Source organism: Polyodon spathula, chromosome 6 (genome assembly GCF_017654505.1).
Source record: "Polyodon spathula isolate WHYD16114869_AA chromosome 6, ASM1765450v1, whole genome shotgun sequence".
Classification (NCBI taxonomy): domain Eukaryota; kingdom Metazoa; phylum Chordata; class Actinopteri; order Acipenseriformes; family Polyodontidae; genus Polyodon; species Polyodon spathula.
The window spans coordinates 9087440-9107012 of record NC_054539.1 but is presented as its reverse complement, the minus strand read 5'-3'; the positions used below and the strand labels follow the sequence as shown (position 1 = coordinate 9107012).

The 19573-nt window shown below is 39.1% G+C and overlaps 1 protein-coding gene across 1 annotated transcript; it reads right to left on the bottom strand.

Moving 5' to 3' along the window:
* Positions 1–513: 513 nt before the first annotated feature.
* Positions 514–14912, bottom strand: LOC121316797 (calpain-2 catalytic subunit-like). The gene is made up of 21 exons (XM_041252002.1): positions 14584–14912; positions 13790–13859; positions 11998–12116; positions 11179–11312; positions 10327–10495; positions 9484–9567; positions 8343–8428; positions 7738–7812; positions 7124–7284; positions 6315–6484; positions 5592–5603; positions 4751–4962; positions 4351–4387; positions 4156–4221; positions 3579–3636; positions 3195–3259; positions 2772–2840; positions 2581–2659; positions 1808–1924; positions 1604–1662; positions 514–1208 (listed from the first exon to the last, which is right to left on the bottom strand). The coding sequence occupies exons 1-21, from the start codon at positions 14818–14820 to the stop codon at positions 1185–1187; spliced, it is 2103 nt and encodes a 700-aa protein (XP_041107936.1). The 5' UTR covers positions 14821–14912; the 3' UTR covers positions 514–1184.
* Positions 14913–19573: the final 4661 nt, after the last annotated feature.

Sequence of the window (19573 nt, the reverse complement as noted above, 5' to 3'; positions counted from 1 at the left end):
CTTTGGAACTCGCTCCCGATTCATATCAGGAATGCTAGCACAATTGAATATTTTGTTTGAAAACGGATTTCTTTGGGTGTGTCTATTTGTAGCTGGATTATATATTAGACACAGGCTTGTAAAGCTTGCTGAAATGCTTGCGCTATATCAGTGGAATTTGTATTGTCATTGTGTTGTTATCATTGTAGTATTATCATCCAAAAAACAACCCAGCATAAAGCAACCCGCTGTTTTATTTCTGGATTCATATTGTTGCCCCTTCTTTATAACTTTTTATTTATTTACGCAGAATTATGCAGAAAAACTCCAGCATTTGCTGTTAAATTGTTTGAACAAACTGCTAAATCACAACGGAGTCAGTTTATTACTCACCTTAATGCATTTCAAATTATACTGATTTTTTTTTTTAATGCTTTTTCCTTTTACTGATGTTGCTTAAAATCATTTAAAATTCTAAACCTGCATTAGAAGCCTTTACACAATGCATCAAAGTAAACGAGAAATGACACAAAACAAAGGTAAACATTTTGTTATACTTCCACACTGATCAACACTCCCTTTAAGTACCCATGCACCAGAAACCACAAAAGTGAAAACATGTGGCAATATAGTAGTTTGATGAACACTTTACATAAAGCTTTAGGGTTAGGATCTTTATTCAATAAAATATAACCCATTATGTACTGATAGTGTCAGTCTTGAATTATCTTCTCTAAAGTAGTATTTTTGTTACTGCTACCACAACCCTTATTACAGTTTCCCATAGTAAAAGCATGCTTTTTGTTTTATAATAAAAGGCATTTTCTGCAAAAAAGTCTGCCCATACACCTTAGTCAGTTAATTGCAGCATACAATATATTTATTTCAATACGTCCAAGTAAATTAGTTTATGGTACTAGTGAGGTAGCCCTTCTCGAATGTTAGCCACCATTGACAGGTACCAAACAAAAATGCAACAAAATATAATTTAAAACAACAGAACTGCAAAGTCCTTCATTTCTAAATATCAATTGAGAAATCGTATATCAGAGCAGTATAAAAGCAAATCCATTTGACAGTCTCCCTGTCTCGTACGGCACAGCTTGAATGAGCTGCAGTAGCCTTGCCACAGCTTTTCTGTGTTTCAGGCAGCAAATCCTTGAGACAGTTCATGCTGGGACTGACTGCTGGAGCTCTCAGCTGCCTTAAATCATTGTGAAATTCAGCCACTGTGGAGCAAATCAGAAACAAACAGAAAGCAAGTTACACAAATTTTAACAAGAAGCATGGCTTTACAGCTACAGTAACTAACAAGTAATTTACACTGGAGTCCAAAGTTAAGGCAATAACTCCCAGTGTCCTTTCAACTTGTCTTACGATCTTTTGTTTCAGGACTCGAATTTTGCAGTTTGTTTTCACCCAAAGCTTAATTGATATATTTTATGATTCAAATATTGATTCATGTAGATGGACAGAATGTTTGGACAGTTTGACTCGGGATCACACCCACTGGAGTACCTGATCTTTAAAAAATGTGGGCTTGGTCTTTACAACATTGGTTAGCCAGTAGAAGAGGGCTGAGATTCAACCCTAAAATAATAATAAATATCTTTTTACAACTTACTGCCAATAGTGTAAACTCCACAGATCCACTTTTCTCTGTGTCAATGGCTTTAAACAGTTCTGTAGAGAAACAGAAAGAGGGAATGTTGATCAGGATTTGACTGTACAAAATAAAAAGGTATTTTGAATATCTATGACTATTTAATAACTTTTTTTTAAAGTATGTTTTTGATACATTCAGAAATTGGTGGTTTTAAAGACTTACTAAACATGGTTTCCAAACGAACCAGACACCCAACGAAGTTGTCGAAGTCAACCGTGAGGTCGGCCTCGGAGTAACGCGCAACCACAGTCTGGAGCAACATGTTGTTTAAAGTGAAACCTAAAAAATAAAACATATTTGCTGTTAGTGCACTTTGACACTGATTTTACAAATGGTCCTGGAGGGACACAGACCCATTCCTCAATGATAACAGTCATATTGGATTTGAATGAATGCAGGAAAAAAAAACCCATATGATATCCAGTAAAAAATAAATAAAAATAATTCCCTCTAGTGTTTATTACAAAAAAGTGAGTCAACACCAATACTGTTTGATTAGCCTGGCTCCTTAACTTTAAAAGATTTACAACCTTTTCAGTGTCACTGGTTCTGTTGAACCCCCTCATTAGAAGTTAAAGTACACTTCAAATAGACCCCTGTCAAAGTTTCCCACAGTAATAATATAGCTCAGCAAATGCACGGTAAAGCATAGGCAAGCATTGTAAAGAACAGAGAAACATTGTAAAGCATATTAATAAACACGACAAACCAGGGTAAAATTGGTAAATGCATATGTATATTGCATATAATTCCCATGCTTTTCCCATGTATAGCCATGGGAAAAACATGGTAAAACCAAAAACATACCATGCAAAAATACTGTGGTAAACTTTGGCAAGGGAACACACACATACAAACCCTACCTAAAGTGCCATGCAGATGGTCTGCACCCTTTGCCTGAGAGCTATACAATCCAGTCCCACACTGTACAGTACCTGCTTCTTGGATGGCCACACGCATCTCATGTGAGCTCATAGTACCAGAGCGATCAACGTCTCTACTCCGGTAGATATTCTGTAAAGAAAGAAATGTTTCTTAGGAATGACAGACATGCCAGTTGGCATTATGATATGTTGTTTGAAGTGAGTGATAAGAAGCAAAGACTTAGCAGTAGAGTCACACATACCAGATAGCCCTCAATTTTGGTCCACAGTATCTTGAACTCCACCAAACCCAACTTCCCAGTTCCATCTTTCTAAGAAGAAAGTTAAGGCAATATCGAATACAGAGAACCCAATAGCTTGTCAAAAGGCAGAAGGCCTTATGCTAAAATGTACAACTTTTTAAAGCAGTTTTGTTGGTGAAATTGCAAAAACACTTGTCCAGTGGATGTGTGCCTATTGTAGATGAGGCTCTTGAGCCAACAACTGCATTTGGGTTAGAAAGGCAGGCATGTAAACACTTTCCTATGTTGCTTGCAAACTGGCACCATGAGGATGAAGGCTGTATGCACTGTTAGTTTCTTATTGTTGGAATTGTAGGGATACATGATCATTCCAATCCCTCGACATGTGTATATGTGTAAATGAAATTTTAAATGCAGGGATACATCCAAAAGGTTGACCATGGTCCGACAGGTTTCCAGGCTGAATCCGTCTGTCTTAATGTCAGAACCTAAAAGAGAAATTTAAAAAATGTACCAGTCAGAACAACAGTAGATATTCAGGATGAATATCAAGTGATAGCTTTATTATTGCATTGTTTAAAATAATGAGTACTTTTTTTTTTTTTTTTTTTTTTTTTTTACAGTTAAAATATTTTAAATATTATAGCCTTATACAGCAAGTACCACACCAACATTTTTAGGGTTTAGGAGACTGATATCCACTCCAAAACTCAGTGTGACATACATTTGTACATCCGTTAATAAGTAACGACATTACCAGCGTACATTCTCCATCTTAAAAAGTAATAACCCTAGAATGAAACTTACGCTTTGATACTACTTTGTTAAGTATGTTACGCAGTTCAAACACTGAAATTTCACTGTCCTGCAATATATAAACACAAAGAGGTAAGAGGTTTTTTGATTTCATAAAATAACAGGATCTAACACAATCATGCAGTTTAACTCCTCTTGCATGAATTTCTCTCACACACAAACTAAGTGTAATGCATTTCTTGTGCAAGGTGCAGGACTGACAGCTGTGAGACAAGAGTATTCCCTTTCAATCAATATCTTTACATGGCACATACAATCCTGATTAAATTGGATTCTGAAAGCAATGGAAACTGAGCAATGGGACTTGGGAATCATATTGAGTCGAGTTATCTGATTTCTTGTAATCTGATCTGGGGACATGGGTAACTCGTTTCCAGTCGTATTTATGATTCATGTACACACACAAACAGCACAATTCCCCCCCCACCCCTCAAACCTCCTGCAATGGGATTTATGGAAAGAACTTCAGAGGCATTTGATGTGGATGGGTTAAACCAATAGGAAACCAGCAAAGGGGACCAGTTGCCTTGCCCCTAATATCTTTAGGTGATAAACTGCCCTTACTCACCTGTCCTGCTAGATTGGAGAACAGTTTCCTGAACTTGTCATCAACGTCACCTTCAGTAATTTCAACCTGGAAACACAAACAAAAAAAGAGTTTAACAGAAAATATTTGTATTAAAACGACTCAAAGCATTTTACATTTGTGTATTTAACACTCTTTATACAACATGTACATTTTATTAATATCAGGTGCTTTTACCTCGTCCAGTTTTGCTTGAACCTCGTTATCCAGCTCCCTGAAAGAAACAAATACTAAAATCAACTTTAAAATGATATGAATCAACTCTCAGAAGTCAAGTTCATAATACTGGTCTTCTATAATGTGGAACGGGTTAAGGAACTATATAGGGGGAGAACTGTATCTCTTCAGTGATTTGAAAATAAACATACTAATGGATGACAGATGGGTTTTGACAAGGTGTCCCCACTGTCATTACATCAGATTTAAAATCAGATATAAACAAGGATACCATGTCTTTCAGCAGCACATTCTATTGTTCTGGAATTTCCCAAATAGCTGGTTAAGCGGCAACAGGTTACAGGACCCAGGCTCTCTCAAACTGTGCCTGCGCTACGTTTCCCAGGACCGCGGTACTCACTGCGTCTCGGCCTGTTTCTCTGCGAAGACACGCAGACAGAAGTCCCCATTTTTGTGCGGCTCGAAGGTGGAGGGGACCACGAGGTACTCTCCGGGCGGCAGCTTGAAGCGGCTGCACACCTCCCGCAGGTTGACAAAGGTCTCGGAGCGCGCCTTGGACTGATTCCTCAAGAAGAAGTTTTTGCTCAGGTGCACATTCCTTTTCCCGGCATACTAAATAGTGCATAACATATAACAACAACTATAAGAGACAAAAGGGGCTGATTTTCAAAGCCTTTTAATCCTTTAAAAAAAGAGAAAAAGTTACAAAGCTAAAAATAAAACACAGCGGGTATGTCACGTTAGGTAAGTTTGTTTATTTCTCATTCTTGTTTTGTCTTTTGAAAAATGAAGTAAAAATAGAAGACACATTTTTGGGTTTTGAGCATCCCCTAATGCAGTCCCCTACAATAGCTTACAGAAACGAGAAGATTGCTGTAAAATGCTACATACTGCTAGAGCTGGAATTACCAATGAAGTATTGTGCCACCCAACTGCTATGTCAAGTGTCATGGTAATTTCAGGGATATTTCTCTTTGTGCTGTGGCCCCCCCTGAAAGCATCTTGTTTGAAACCACCTTGCCCGTGTTTGTTTAAATAGCTCAAATCAGATTTAAGCAGGCTTGTATAATATATGTATAAAAACTGCTTGCTTCTACCAGTTGAACTCTGTTACACCAACGTTCCAACGTTTGGAGCGCGAACATGGATTAGGATGGTGTGCAAAGTATTTGAAAATCATCCTTATACAAATCAAACCAAAACGATACTGACACTTTGATTTTCTTATTGGTCTTACATACCTCCTCCGGAACCTGAAAAAACAAGAGAAAGAACATTTATTGGGCGGCATTTACGAAGTTGAGCAATAAGATTTAAGTAACATAAATATCACAGCATTGAAGGTGATTCTTTTTTAGGGTGCAACTGGCCCTATTTCCCACTATGCTGTAATGAGATGGCAAGACTTATTTAACTTAGGAAGGTAAAAAAAGAAACTATGTTATAATTACACTTGATTACTATTTTCCTTTAACTGTAAACTACTGTATACTTTTGTCTATTACATGTCTCTAAGACTGGAATGTTTAATAAAAGGAGCATTTTCAAGACCTCTTAATAATGGAAAAACAAGGCATATACACCTACACAAACTGAAGCTGACCTGCCCACATGTGACTCATGTAACAGACAAGCTGCCTTTGAAAACCTTGCCTTTCAGCTCACTACACTGATCCGGAAAAACAGGCTTCACAAGAGGATTCTCATAACACTGAATCTATTCTGTTACAGACTTACGCCATATATAGACAATCCTCTGCGTGGGTGTGTTAGTGTGTAAGTGTTTGTACTTGTGTGTATGTCAGTGACTGTGTGAGTTTGTGTGTTTGAGTGTGTGTGTGTTCGTTTGTGTGTGCATGTGGTTGTGTGTGTGTCAGTGAATGTGTACATGGTTGTGTGTGTGTGTGTGAGAGAGTATCTATCTGGTTGTGTGTTTGTGAGTGTATGGGTGTCAGTGTGCGTACCTCGTAGATGGCGAAGCCGATGGTGTGCATGTCCTCTCCCATCTTCCTCTGCCTTCTGCGGTTCTTCTGTATCAGACCCACCAGGAAGGTGCAGCCGTCCTCCCCATCATCAGGGTCATCGTCCACCTCCTCCAGCTTGAGCACAAACTGGGGGTTCGTCCAGAAAGTGTCTGGAAAGAGAGAGAGAGAGAGAGAGTGCAACTGGGCAACAGCTATGCAGACGTGTACAAGAAACATTAACAAACATGAACGTTTTTTCACCACTAGATCTACATCCCTGTCAGCTTTGGCTAGATAACGTCATACCTGATTGCCAAGCCCCTGCTGCTTTCCTTTAATAGCTGACAAACTAATTCCATATAATATCTCTGCCATGAATATGTATTCATTCTACAGGTCTCAGTTGTGCAGTTTTGAAAGAAACACACATTATAGCAAACATGTATTTTCGTTTCAAAACATGGTATCTCGTACTACTCTAGGCTCAAGAAACACTGTTTGTATACCATGCTTTTTGACCATTTAACCTGGAGAATGGTACTGTCCCCACCCCTTTCATTGGCTTCTTTCCTGTCAATGGCCAATCAGCTGCTTCCCCTATTGACTGACATGCTTTCAGTTTTTAACAAATGGAATGACCCAGGGATTACATGTGCAAACAGATGACCCAAGAATAACTGGGAGCTTAAAGTAAAGGAATGCCAGATATCAGGTTTTACAATGAGCTACGATTACTTTAAGAACTAAACAATATTGTTACAGATGTGTTGAGAGTGCTGATCGAGCAGGCTGGATGACTCGTTCCCTACCCGAGTAGTTCCTGCAGCCGCCAGCAGTGGAGCCGCTCCTCCAGCTCCCCTCATACTTGGACAAATCCCACTTATTGTACTCGTCACTGGTCAGGGCATCGGGGGTCAGGTTACAGATCTCCACACGGGAGTAGTGAGTCAGGAAATCAGAGAAGGACATCCTGGAAACAACACCGCTGACATGTCATATACAGTTCAGCGCTCCACATGTAACTGTTATAAAGCAGGGTTGTTCAAAGTTGTCCCTTCCACTCCTGATCTTTGTTCTAACCCTGTTCTGAATTGTTTAACTGAACCAATTAAACCTGCATCCAGACTAAAATAGTTAATTACCGATATATCATTTTACCAGTTAAACCTGGAGTGGAATGGCCTGCCAGAACCATGATTGGACACATGCTCGTAAGCTTTATTACAGCAGTGAGAACACTATTTTCAAATATATCTACACACATATCTAAGTCTAGGAACTTGCATAAAGCATTAAAGTATGGGTGGTTACTCTAACATACAGGAACCACAATGTACGACTGACTTACAGTACAATGGTATGAACCAATGTAAAAGAATGGGGTTTTTTCATTTTAAAATGTCACATCAATAACCTGTTTTACCAAAATTCTCCGTCTTCTGAGTTGTTTCTCAGTCTCCTCCTGTCAGCTTCGCTGGTGGAGCTCCACTGTTGAGAACTGTAAAAGACAGCATGCGAGTTGTGAGAGTCGACTGCCTACGGTCGAGTCACTATAGGAATCTCTGTTTTAAAGAGGCATTATCAAGTCCAGGCTCTCATCCTATCACGATGTCCATACAGATCTGTTTATTTTACACAAAAGATCTGAATATTGGGTTGGTAGGAAGGGCGTTAAATTCTCCCTGCCAGAAAAAAAATGTGAGAATGTGGCCACATGGTATAAAAAGGGAGAAAATCCTTTGTTTAAAAGGTTGGTGTTTAGGTGAGCGTTGGAGGATGACATCTGTGTTGTGTTGGATGTAGTGAAGGCAAATACACTCCTTCACACACAGCCTAAGTCTTATTGATTTGTGTAAATATTTTATTTTGTGCGGTGTTTGTTTGTGGTTTTTGTTAATAAATGCGCAACAGCATTTTAAACTGCAGCTTGTTGTGTCTGAGTCTCTCTCTCTCTGTCGGTAATGAGCGTTGCCAGTGGCGCTACCCTTTCTCAATATCATACAGTATTATCACGTGACAGTGACTTACTTGTCACTCCAGGGTCCAGTCCACTCTACCTGACCCCATGGGTTACGGATCCTGATCAGCTTTTCCTGCTGGCCTTGATATTCCACCTGTCCAGGCAAAACACACGGGCACAAAACACATACAGCCCTGTAAATACTGTACTGTAAGTGTAACACTGGAAGATAAGCCATTTAATGGGTTTAAATGAATTGTAATGTAATAAAAAAAAAAATCTTTCCTGAACTGAGACAATGGTTGTATACTGACTCTAGCTATCCTGTTCTGGTGTTTGAACGGGTTAAGGAATTTCAGTTCTAGCTGATATTCTCAGTATTGTTTTGGGCTACAGAAGGTTGTCAGAGCCGTCGACCCGAGTAAAATTAAATGCTTAATTAAAAGCAGCAGGTTTCCTTAAGGCACAGATAATAAGTAAGGCTGTTTTTTTCCCCCCGAAAACTCTTTTTCAGTATATAGTAATTACATCACTGAGTGCTACACTGATAAAAAGAAAATATCCAACTTTTTTTTGTATTCCCTTCCAATATACCCATCCAATCCTTATGTTATGCTCAGATGAACACTTCTTACAAGCTTGTACGTCTTATTTTGAAAAGTGAATATCTTAGAAACAAAGAGTAATTGGTGTTTCATCACTGATGTGTTAGGCATGTGCAGGATGTGCCCTATAACTTGGAGAATGCCGGTTCATATCAAAGCTATGCCACTGTCGACCGTGGACGCTAAAGCGTTGCCCAGGAAGGGTAGGTGTTACGCCAGCTGGGCTCACCACACACCAGCAACTCCTGTGGCTGACCGGGTGCCTGCGGGCCAGCCTGTACACTGCAAGTTCCTCATGGCGGGCTTGCAGAGCAAAAAAAAGCTGATGGCACTCGTTTTGGAGGACACGAGTGCTCGTCTTCGTCTCTCCCGAGTTAAATCGGAGGTTGCAGTGGTGAGCCAGTTTGAATAACAACAATTGGACACTCCAAAATTGGGAGAAAATTGGAAAATGAATAAAAGCAGTTGTTAAAAAAAAAAAAAAAAAAAACTAAATGAAGCCATTAAACCTCCACCAAGGCCCTAAAAGACGCTCCAGTATTGGAATAGGCCACTTCTGATTTACTGTATTACCACATCATTTCCCAGAAACCATCAAACTCACCTCGTCAGCTGCAGTGATTGAGTAGGCGTGCCCCTTCACCAGCTTCTGTGATGTCACAGCTTCTGTTTCTGCAGAGCTTGTGATCTAACACAGCAAAGCAAAAATGAGATCTTAATCGTGAAACAACATGCTGCCATTTTTACATTTTTGGTCGTTATCAGTGATAAAAAAACAAAAACAAACTTAAAAACCCAAGATGGTCCTGTACCTTTGAAAGAAAGAAAAAAAAAAAGTCTTGTGTTTTTGTATTAATTTTGCTTTTTCTATCACTGGTAAGGCAAACTTTCTTTACCTCCAGTTCCAATGAGCAATGTATGCTATGTGAGACACAGTAAGGTTACAAATTTAACTTTCTTTAACCTCTTGAGGTACACAAGGACTTGAGCGGCTGTTCAAACGGTTTCTTCTTACAACACATTTGACAGTGACTCAAGTATCACAAGGAAACTGACCATCTGGATGATCAGGTACAACCTGGCAGTACATTTAAAACCCTGTTTCGTGTACCTCTTTGCAGAAATAAGTGCAGTATAATTTTTTGGAGGTACATACATCACTTGTACCTTAAAAAAGGTTACAAAAATAATGATATAGTTACAGTATTTGACCAGCACCATAAGAACATTTTAAAATCCTATTACAGTTCAATGTGAAAACCGAATGTTAGGTTCACTATTTGTAGTGTTTGCACATGCTTTGCTCCAATTAATGGTCATCTTGGTGGAACTGCAAGCTGTTGGTCTGACGTTACTAAAACAAGACTTGGTATGATTACAAACGACAGCACAGCACAATTGATAAGGAAGTAGTCAATGATGGAGTAGTACAGGATAAAATACTTACATCTATGGAGCAGCCCAGGAGAGACCCTCTCCTCAGAGCTTTCTGGATGATCTTGAAAAGCTGGGGGCGAGGCTTCTTGAGATCGTAAGCCTCTGCAATGCCTCCAGTGAAGTCCTCAAACCCTTCAGTAGTGCTCCCGCCCGACAAAGCCTCGTAAGAGCTGTTTAGCCTGAAGCAAGGGACAGGGTTAGCGTCTCGCTGAACTGAAATCTTACTCAAAGACTCTCCCGAGCAGGGGACTTCACAAATAAACCACCTGTTCTCATGTATACTCAATAAAGGAGTTTATTCTAATTATTCAGGACTGAAAGGGTTAATATCTGTGTCCGTTAACGCTTTACATTACCCACAAAATCAGTCTGATGGCAATAGAAACCACCACTTAAACAATTAAGAGCCTAGTAATTCCATTTACCTCAATTTGAGCCACTGATGTAGAAATAATTATTACCGTACGCACAGTACTGTGCATGTATCTCCATTCTGGCATTCTATTAAGTTCAATATCAAGTTAACTGTTACCCAATCACGCTGCTGTTAGTTTGTGGGACAAATGAATATCCTGCCAGTGCCTTCTAATGGCAATCATATTAAAATTCACCCAGTAAAAAGTCTGTGAACACAAGAGCTCCTTTTTATGTGGTGTTTGTAGTGTTGGGTCGTGGGTTTCAAGCCAAAATACAAAACCCTATTTTGAAACAAGGGCAAAGGCAGGCATGAACCAATTGTAATAGCATGAGACTAGCAACAAACAAGTACAGAAAGGAGATGTTAAATTATTGTTACAACAGTTTACAACCTGCCATATTATCTATTAAGTCTAAGCAGATAAGCAGGTAAGGATCTCCTTACTTGGCGTAGGCCTTCTCCAGCAGAGCGCTCCAGAACTCTGACCCCTCGGCTGAGTGGACAAACAGCAGCTTTCCGTTCCTCGTGGGCAGTCTGTCATCAATCACCACGTCAACCCACTCTCCAAACTGCCAGAACTGCACCAGGAAAAGCAGTACCGCGTGAATAACGTGTACAGGTCACAGGCACTATTAGAACAGGTCATCCATATTAACAAAAGAGGTAGATTTTAGTAGAGGGTATATTTTATTATAACTTGGGTCACAGCATTCTACTTACTATAACGCAACAGTATTCTCTGATAACCCTGGCCAGTAACTACTGCAGATGTGTGTGTTTTACATCTCGTGTTATTTCCTGATCTATGGAATCATGAAAAAGGAAGGGCTTGTAGAATATTGCAGAACAAAGGGCTCTTAATTCTAAAGGTTTTCTGCATGGTGGATTTCCTGGTCACTGACTGTGGGTTACAAGCCAGTGCTCTTCTGTACTATCAATCAGCATATCCCTTGCGGTTTATTTTCTTAGCACTTTAAATGTTCCTTCTGCTAGCAGGTGTTTCCATTATCAGCTATAAAAAACTGCACAGATGAGGGAAATTTTAATTGAGAAAGAAGAACTACAATATTTTTAAGCTTTGAGTCATTTTTTGGGGGCAAACACAATGCTTACCTTATATATAATATGGACCAAGCATGTTTTTTCCCCCCCAAAGATCTCTAATGAATGAAAACGAACCTATAATCTGCTCATCAAACTTTTGAAATTAAATAAATCTGCTTTTTCATCATGCCCAGAAAGGTTTTATGGTAGCCTCCTGACCTGGAAGTGAAAGATTCCGGCGTAGTTCTCCTTGAAGCTTTGTCCGCTGGGAACGACCCGGGCCAAAACATCCTCGTTGAGGGTCAGAGAGGCGATGGCAGCCAGGAGCCAGCAGTCCCCTTCAGAAAACAACAAGAAATATTATCAACAATTGCAAATGTTTACGGCTTTGGGGCTTAGCACAACACAAAGTATCTGCAATTCAAATGAAACACTTTGTTTTTTCTTATTGCATGACATTTTATATGAGTTGAATATGAATTGAACAAGCTGAATATGAATTGAATATGAGTTGAATACACCTCTGCACATGAAACCCTAAAACAAAATATTATTTCATCATAAAATACTTTGAACTGTGGCCCAGAAATAGTTAATTGTTCTTCTCACTTTATGTGGAACTCCTTTTCAGTCGTTACAAAGCTGGTGTACACCCAATGTGTCATCATATATAATTTCCTTTCATTGTTCAGAACAAGGAAGCTCAGTATTTTAACACAGCCCTCTTAGGCTGCACTGCTGAGGAGGACAGATTTTAACTGAGGCAACCAAAGGAAATGGTAGATTTCCAGCGCTGTGTATTACACTGGTTACGAGGAAAGCTGAAGAATAGAATCAGTGTAATGTTTGATATCCCTCTGATGGCAGTGATTAAAAGTCTTCCTCTCAACTCCCTTCATGCATGCCACCCCTGGAAGCAATGAATCTTTGTGACTCAGCCCTGCATTCCAAGGGATATTCCCTTTTGCTGCCAAAGAAATGTGCCAACAAACACACTGAAGAAATAGAGCAGTTTCTTTTTATAATAAGAGTTCACTGGTCAAAGGCAGTTTTGTACCGGTATGATCTACAGTAGCATGTGAGTTCCTGATTTGCGTGCAAAATTTTGCATGGAATTGATGCAAACACCAAATGATGACGACATCCCCTGCTTACTCACTTGAAACCCTAACATATAATATTCATTTATCATGAAGTTATTGTACTGACAAACCCTGTTGGGCAAAGTTGAGGTAAATGGACTGAATGCAGCTGAATAAACGCATGACTTGAAAATGGCAATACAATTTAGCCACTAGGGAAATTACCAAACAATTAATACAATGATCATTGGGACCAAACTCTGGCAATTCATTATACTGTCATATTTACAACTGAATTTAAAATTGCCATAAATATCCCACTCATTGTCATTACTATCCTGAGAGATGATTCTTTGGTGTCTGTTTACTATATGTTACTATTGTATGTATTATCCATGGTACTCTTCTTAATCAAAAAGAAGCCCAAGTTGCATTGGAGTTTTTACAGGACATTCCCCAAAGGCAGTTTTCACTGCAGGGACCGAAGCGTCCTCACACCTTTGGAACCTGGTTGACACTTTGTCATTCAAGAAGACAAACAGGATGAAAGAATAAAGTTATGAATGTAATTTACAAGATGTTCTAACACGGGATATTTAAAGATATGGTAAACAGGACCTGAGCCTGTAATAGTACATGGCACAAAGTAAAACAGAGTTAGCTGTTATTCAGAAAACCTGCTTCGTGAAACAAATTCATTCTATGTAAAAACTGATCCCAGTCACTTTTTCAGCCTTGCAAAAACTAGCATTCTGAAAAAGTGCAGTCACAGACAAAAGAACCCCTGCCAACCCAACAACAGCAAGCAGCCTGCTCAGGGCTGCTGTCTTGCCTTTTTGTGAAACTTGCACCACGGAGATGTAACTTTTATACATTACAGAGCACATGTATTTCTATTTTTTCTCCAACTTCTGCCTAGTGAAACTTACCCAGGGCCCCTTGGCAGATATCAGTTCTGGAGGCACCCCCCACAATAAACTGTGGGCTGGAACACAACTCCTGGAAAACAAAAGACCTGGGTGCTTACGAGTGTACACATACTGTATCTAAAACCTGGGTGTATACGGATTGTACACATACTGTATTTAAAACCTGAGTGTATACGGATTGTACACACACTGTATCTAAGGCCTGGGTGCTTACCAGTGTACACAAACTCAGTCTAGAACCTATCCTTCTGTGCATTATATGCCGCCAGCAGTGTACACAACAGGTGGATGCAAATCATGTTGATCTACATATTCAGCATAATTTAGAAGCATAACAAAAGCGTGGCATTAACATCCTGCCTGAAGACACATTTCACAATAGGAATGGGGCAATGCATTTGGAATGCAGGAAACGTTTGGAAAGTATATTGGGGAAAAAAAAAAAATTGTGGGTGTTGGTGTCAGTTTCTCTGTCTATTCTATTGTTAATGTACAAGTAAAATACTACGGTTCTCGATTCATAGGTTCATTATTATACAATTGAAATCAAAAAGATAAATTCGTTTTCTTTTCTTTTTTTTTGAATGCTTATTATTTGCAAGCATGCATCGACAGCATGAAATAGCTAAATGCGGCACTGTCGTTGAAGTATAAATCATAATGGACACAGACAGAAATGTTATGCGAGGTCACACACACTCAATATATCGATGAGGTTGTGCACTGCAAGCACTTAGCTAAATGCAACACCATTACAGTTATACAACCCAAAACACAAAAAAATTCTACCTTACCGTGGGTCTTTTCCAGCTAACACCTTGTGTTTTAGAGGAATTTGGCCCCAGTTCATTATATCCCAGAGAAGACGCCAAAGCAGGGAACGTTTCATCTGTAAAGAGTTTACCAGCCTGCAGACATTCATTTCTTAAACAATCGAAGTCCTGGTTCATATATTTCACTGCATTTCCGTTGGCGCCAATACCGGCTGCCCTTGCCCTGTCTCGTTGAAGTTTCGACGCAACCCCAGACATGGTTCTTCAGGAATATTATGACGCACTACAGTATCTTCCCGAGCCGATGCTTGTCTGCCTCTGTTTGCAAAGGTATAACACACCTGTAGGCTTGAAAGGGATGGTCACTGACAAAGGCGTGTGTGCAAGGAGGACCGTGTTAAACTCTGGTTGGTTCTGGGATTTTGACGATTGTCATCACCTGTATATTTATCTCTGGTCATATTTTCAGCAGAATCAATCATGCCTTTCTGTTTTTTTTGGATTCTCTTTATGACAGTTTGTTCATCTTTTTTTTTTTTCAAATGTCCCATGACTTTATAGGGAAGAGAATGTTGAGGAAATGAAATAAAGTATATTGAAGGATGATTTGCCAATCCAAACAGAAAGTACGCGAAATATAGAAAATTGTATTAAATTGTAAAAATGACAGTTCCTAATGACAAATGCCATGTTGAACGATGGAGGAGGAGGGAAGCCAGTGGTGTTTTTGTTTGCTGTATGCTTTGTTTTGTAACTAGAAATAGCATCATTGACCGGACGTGATCATTTGTGTGTGTGTGTGTGTGTGTGTGTGTGTGTGTGTGTATATATATATATATATATATATATATATATATATATATATATATATATATATATATATATATATATATATATATACACACACACACACACACACACACACACACACACACAGACACACACACACACACACACACACACACACACACACACACACACACACAACTGTATTAGTGTCAGTAAACATCGTGAACCAGGACGTAACTCTTCAGCACTGCAAGACACTACAGAAAATACATATATAAGCCCTATGTACTGGGATAACTAATTTATTAATTCAACTATCTTACACTGTTATATAAATAAAAAACATTGTCCATACATGAACACGCTGTACGCCGATTGGCCAGTACGCTGAGAATGTCCCATAATAGCAACATGAATTGTATTGCAGGTGTGCAGGTGTGCATGTGACGTGTCGTATATCTTGTCTGCATTCAACAAAGAAATGACAGCCTACAGTACAACAGTTTGCTCTTTCAAGAGTCGGAATTTTTCTTAAATTTCTTTTTAAACTAATTTTTGCCATGCTTGGACAGCAGGTAATGTCTTTATGTCATAAGCAGGGCCAGCCGATAAAACCTGCGCAGCAGACTTTAGTACAGCTCCATCCACACACTAGACAGAGCAACACAACTTAGAAACTATCCAAAAGACCGGCAATAAATACATGACCCCGCCCGTGAATTCCTATTGGACACACTAGAGAGGGGCTGTCCCATTACAAAACAGGTCTTGTTTTGATAAAAGGTTACCACCCCGACCTCCGGCAACGCCATTGTAAAATAAAAGTTGGACTTGTAAAATCAGTAGATCAGAATTATTGAGCATCCCTATCCAACAGTTTTATTGTTGTCATTATTATTAGTAGTAATTGTACAGTTGTAATATTTTTTTTTTCTTTGTGGTACCAGTAGTAGTACTCTGATTTGAAGCCCGGTACATCTTATAAGACAGCTGGACACTAGGACAGGCAACTTGGAGACCCCGAACTGGGAGAACGCCATAGTGGGACCTTTCACATCGGTGGCAGCATCCCCTGTAGTACCAGTCACGGAGACGCTGTGGAGACATCTTAGAGATGCTGCAGTGCCCTACCCCTTGTGTGCCCTACCCCTATGGTGAGGTAGGCACCACTAGTTGCAGACCAAGCTTGTCTGTGGACAGGACTTACCAACAGCTGTGCAGGATGCCCTCCCAGAGTTCCAAGGTGGTCTACTGCGACCACAACCCTTTCACAGCCTGCAAAAGAGGGGCTACTTCAGCCCAGTCAGCACTTAAGAACATAAGAACATAAGAAAGTTTACAAACGAAAGGAGGCCATTCGGCCCATCTTGGTCGTTTGGTTGTTAGTAGCTTATTGATCCCACAACCTCATCAAGAAGCTTCTTGCAGGATCCCAGGATGTCAGCTTCAACAACATTACTGGGGAGCTGGTTCAAGACTCCCACAATTCTCTGTGTAAAAAAGTGGCTCCTATTTTCTGTTCTGAATGCCCCTTTATCTAATCTCCATTTGTGACCCCTGGTCCTTGTTTCTTTTTTCAGGTCAAAAAAGTCCCTTGGGTCGACATTGTCAATACCTTTTAGAATTTTGAATGCTTGAAATAGATCGCTGCATAGTCTTCTTTGTTCAAGACTGAATAGATTCAATTCTTTTAGCTTGTCTGCATATGACATGCCTTTTAAGCCTGGAATAATTCTGGTCGCTGTTCTTTGCACTCTTTCTAGAGCAGCAATATGTTTTTTATAGCGAGGTGACCAGAACTGCACACAATATTCTAGATGAGGTCTTACTAATGCATTGTAAAGCTTTAACATTACTTCCCTTGATTTAAATTCAGCACTTTTTGCTATATATACGAGCATTTTGTTGGCCTTTATTTATAGCTTCCCCACATTGTCTAGATGTTAAATATATCATTAATGCTTTTAAAATATTAAGTAAATATATTGAGAAATATAAAATTCATATGAGAAAAATGCATTATGTATACATTTTAAATATGACATTTAATATACATTATGTACTTGTGTATAGCACATAATAAAAAACAAACAATATTGTAGACATGCAGGGCACTTAAAATCACCTCCATGGATTAATAAAGAAAGCAACTCAGCCCTTTTTATTCGAGATTCCCAACAGCAGCCACTCACCTCTCACCGCTCACAAACACAGGTACACAGGCACCTCCCCACTCTAGCGGACACACACACCTCTCAGGGTGATTTTCACAGGTTAATAACAAATCACAGAAATACTCCCAAATGAACAATAAACATGTACAACAATAACTTGAACAATTATCACAAACCAAACAGTAATCAAATATTTACAATAATCAACAAATAATCACAGTTTCCACACAAAAATCCCAACCCCTTTGCAAGCTACTAATTTACATGAGTCGGCAATATCTATATATATCCATATATATCCTTTTGAGTGCCTTGTTATTTTACTGCCATTCCTAGGTGTCAATTGTTAAAAATCTAGGTTGTAACAGTGAGTAAACGAGAGAAAAAGGTGTGCACTCTTTAAAGACACTGCCTCTTTCTGATAAGGATCTTGTTTTGATATGGTTGGGAAATTGTAATCTTGAGAGACGAAGTTTATTATATATAAATATGCCTGTACAATGACAGTTCTCACAAACTGTAGTGGAATTTTGGCAAATACTTCACTGTGATTGGTTGATTTCTGATATGTGATTTTAAATGAAATATAAAATGTTCTCACTTTGTGTCGGTCATTTTACCAAGGGGTTGTATTCAACCTTTGGACCCAGCGATTCTTTGGAGACATCAAAAGTGGCATCTTCAAAATTAAATTCTGCCGCTATAATTTCACAGGAGGATTCTGGTTTGAGCCCACACCTTCAGCCCAGTCTCTTTGCTTTGCTATGTATTTTGAAGACCCTGATTCCATCTTGAAGAATGATCACTAGGATGAAGGCATGGTCAGTTCATACCTAGAGGAAAGCTGTAAGGGTATAATTGTGTTGACCTTAGCTTACACTGCCCTTTCTGATACAGAATCATGCAGCCAGTAAACTACAGAGTGGATTTTACTATTTAAAAAACACAAAATACAATAACTAATATACTGTGATTTTGACTTCAGTTTTAGTCTAGATCAGCCAAATGTTTTTTTTGTTTTCTTTTTTTATATAAAAGAGTGAGCACATCACGTTTCCTTTTGTTTTACTGCAAACACACTGCTGTGCACTGGATGGAGCTGGCGCGTACTTATATACAGACAAGAAGAACTGAAGAGCAGCTCCTGATCTCCTTGTTAAAGGACCTTTACATGGTCTAAAAAACACATTCAAGTACTGGAAGAGTGACAAGCAGACCAACAGCTTCCATGCACACCCAGCTTATGATAGGTCCGAATGATCATTTCCACTACTGTATAAGGGAGTGTATAATAGTCTTAGCGCTCACAGTACTTGACATTTGCTTTGCCTTCTAAAATATGATTCTTTGCCAATGCCTTTAACACACCCCCACAGAGTGTGCAATTTCTGTGCTAAGAATATTTCTGCATAGAGTGTGTTGTAGACCTTATAACTATGGTCATCATAACTACCTCTAAGCATACAGTATAGCCTATAGGCACAACAACTCTAACAACATGAATATTTACATTCGCTATAGAGTTTTGTTTTCATAGCTAAAAAAAAAAAAGTAATTCATTATACATACAGTAGTTAGAGAATGGTGTCAAAGTATAGTGCGTGATATTTCTGGCTTCACCTATATAAAATCTACAAAATATGTGCTGTGAATTAAAGTTGGAGCGATCAGTATCATGAAAATGTTGATCACGATGACCTATACGGTATCCACTGCACGTTCACAATGTAAGATTGACGTATAAACAGGGTTTCTCCTTATGACCCCCCGCCCCCATTCTGCAAATCAGTAAATTGTTCTAAATCTAAAGACAGACAGAAAGCCGTCATATAGACAAATGCAGCACAAGGAGATGGTCCATTCAAGTGATGAAAATAGTGGCGGATCAAAATAAATCATTAAAAGAAGGTCACTTTATGAAAGTGGAATAATAAATAAAATTCATCTTTTGTTCTGGGGCCTGTAAGAAAAGGTACACCAAACATAAGCCCTCAAAGCAAACGACATTGGGTAAAAAAAGGGCATCACTTTGAATAACCTTGTAGTGG

Bases quoted from the DNA above. Each gene is read 5' to 3' on its own strand.
- LOC121316797 (XM_041252002.1), bottom strand. From the start codon at position 14,820: ATGTCTGGGGTTGCGTCGAAACTTCAACGAGACAGGGCAAGGGCAGCC. The intron at 10,496-11,178 runs GTAAGGAGATCC...CCCTTGCTTCAG, and splicing joins CTGGAGAAGGCCTACGCCAA to GCTAAACAGCTCTTACGAGG. The intron at 6,485-7,123 runs GTAGGGAACGAG...CTCTCTTTCCAG, and splicing joins CGGCTGCAGGAACTACTCGG to ACACTTTCTGGACGAACCCC.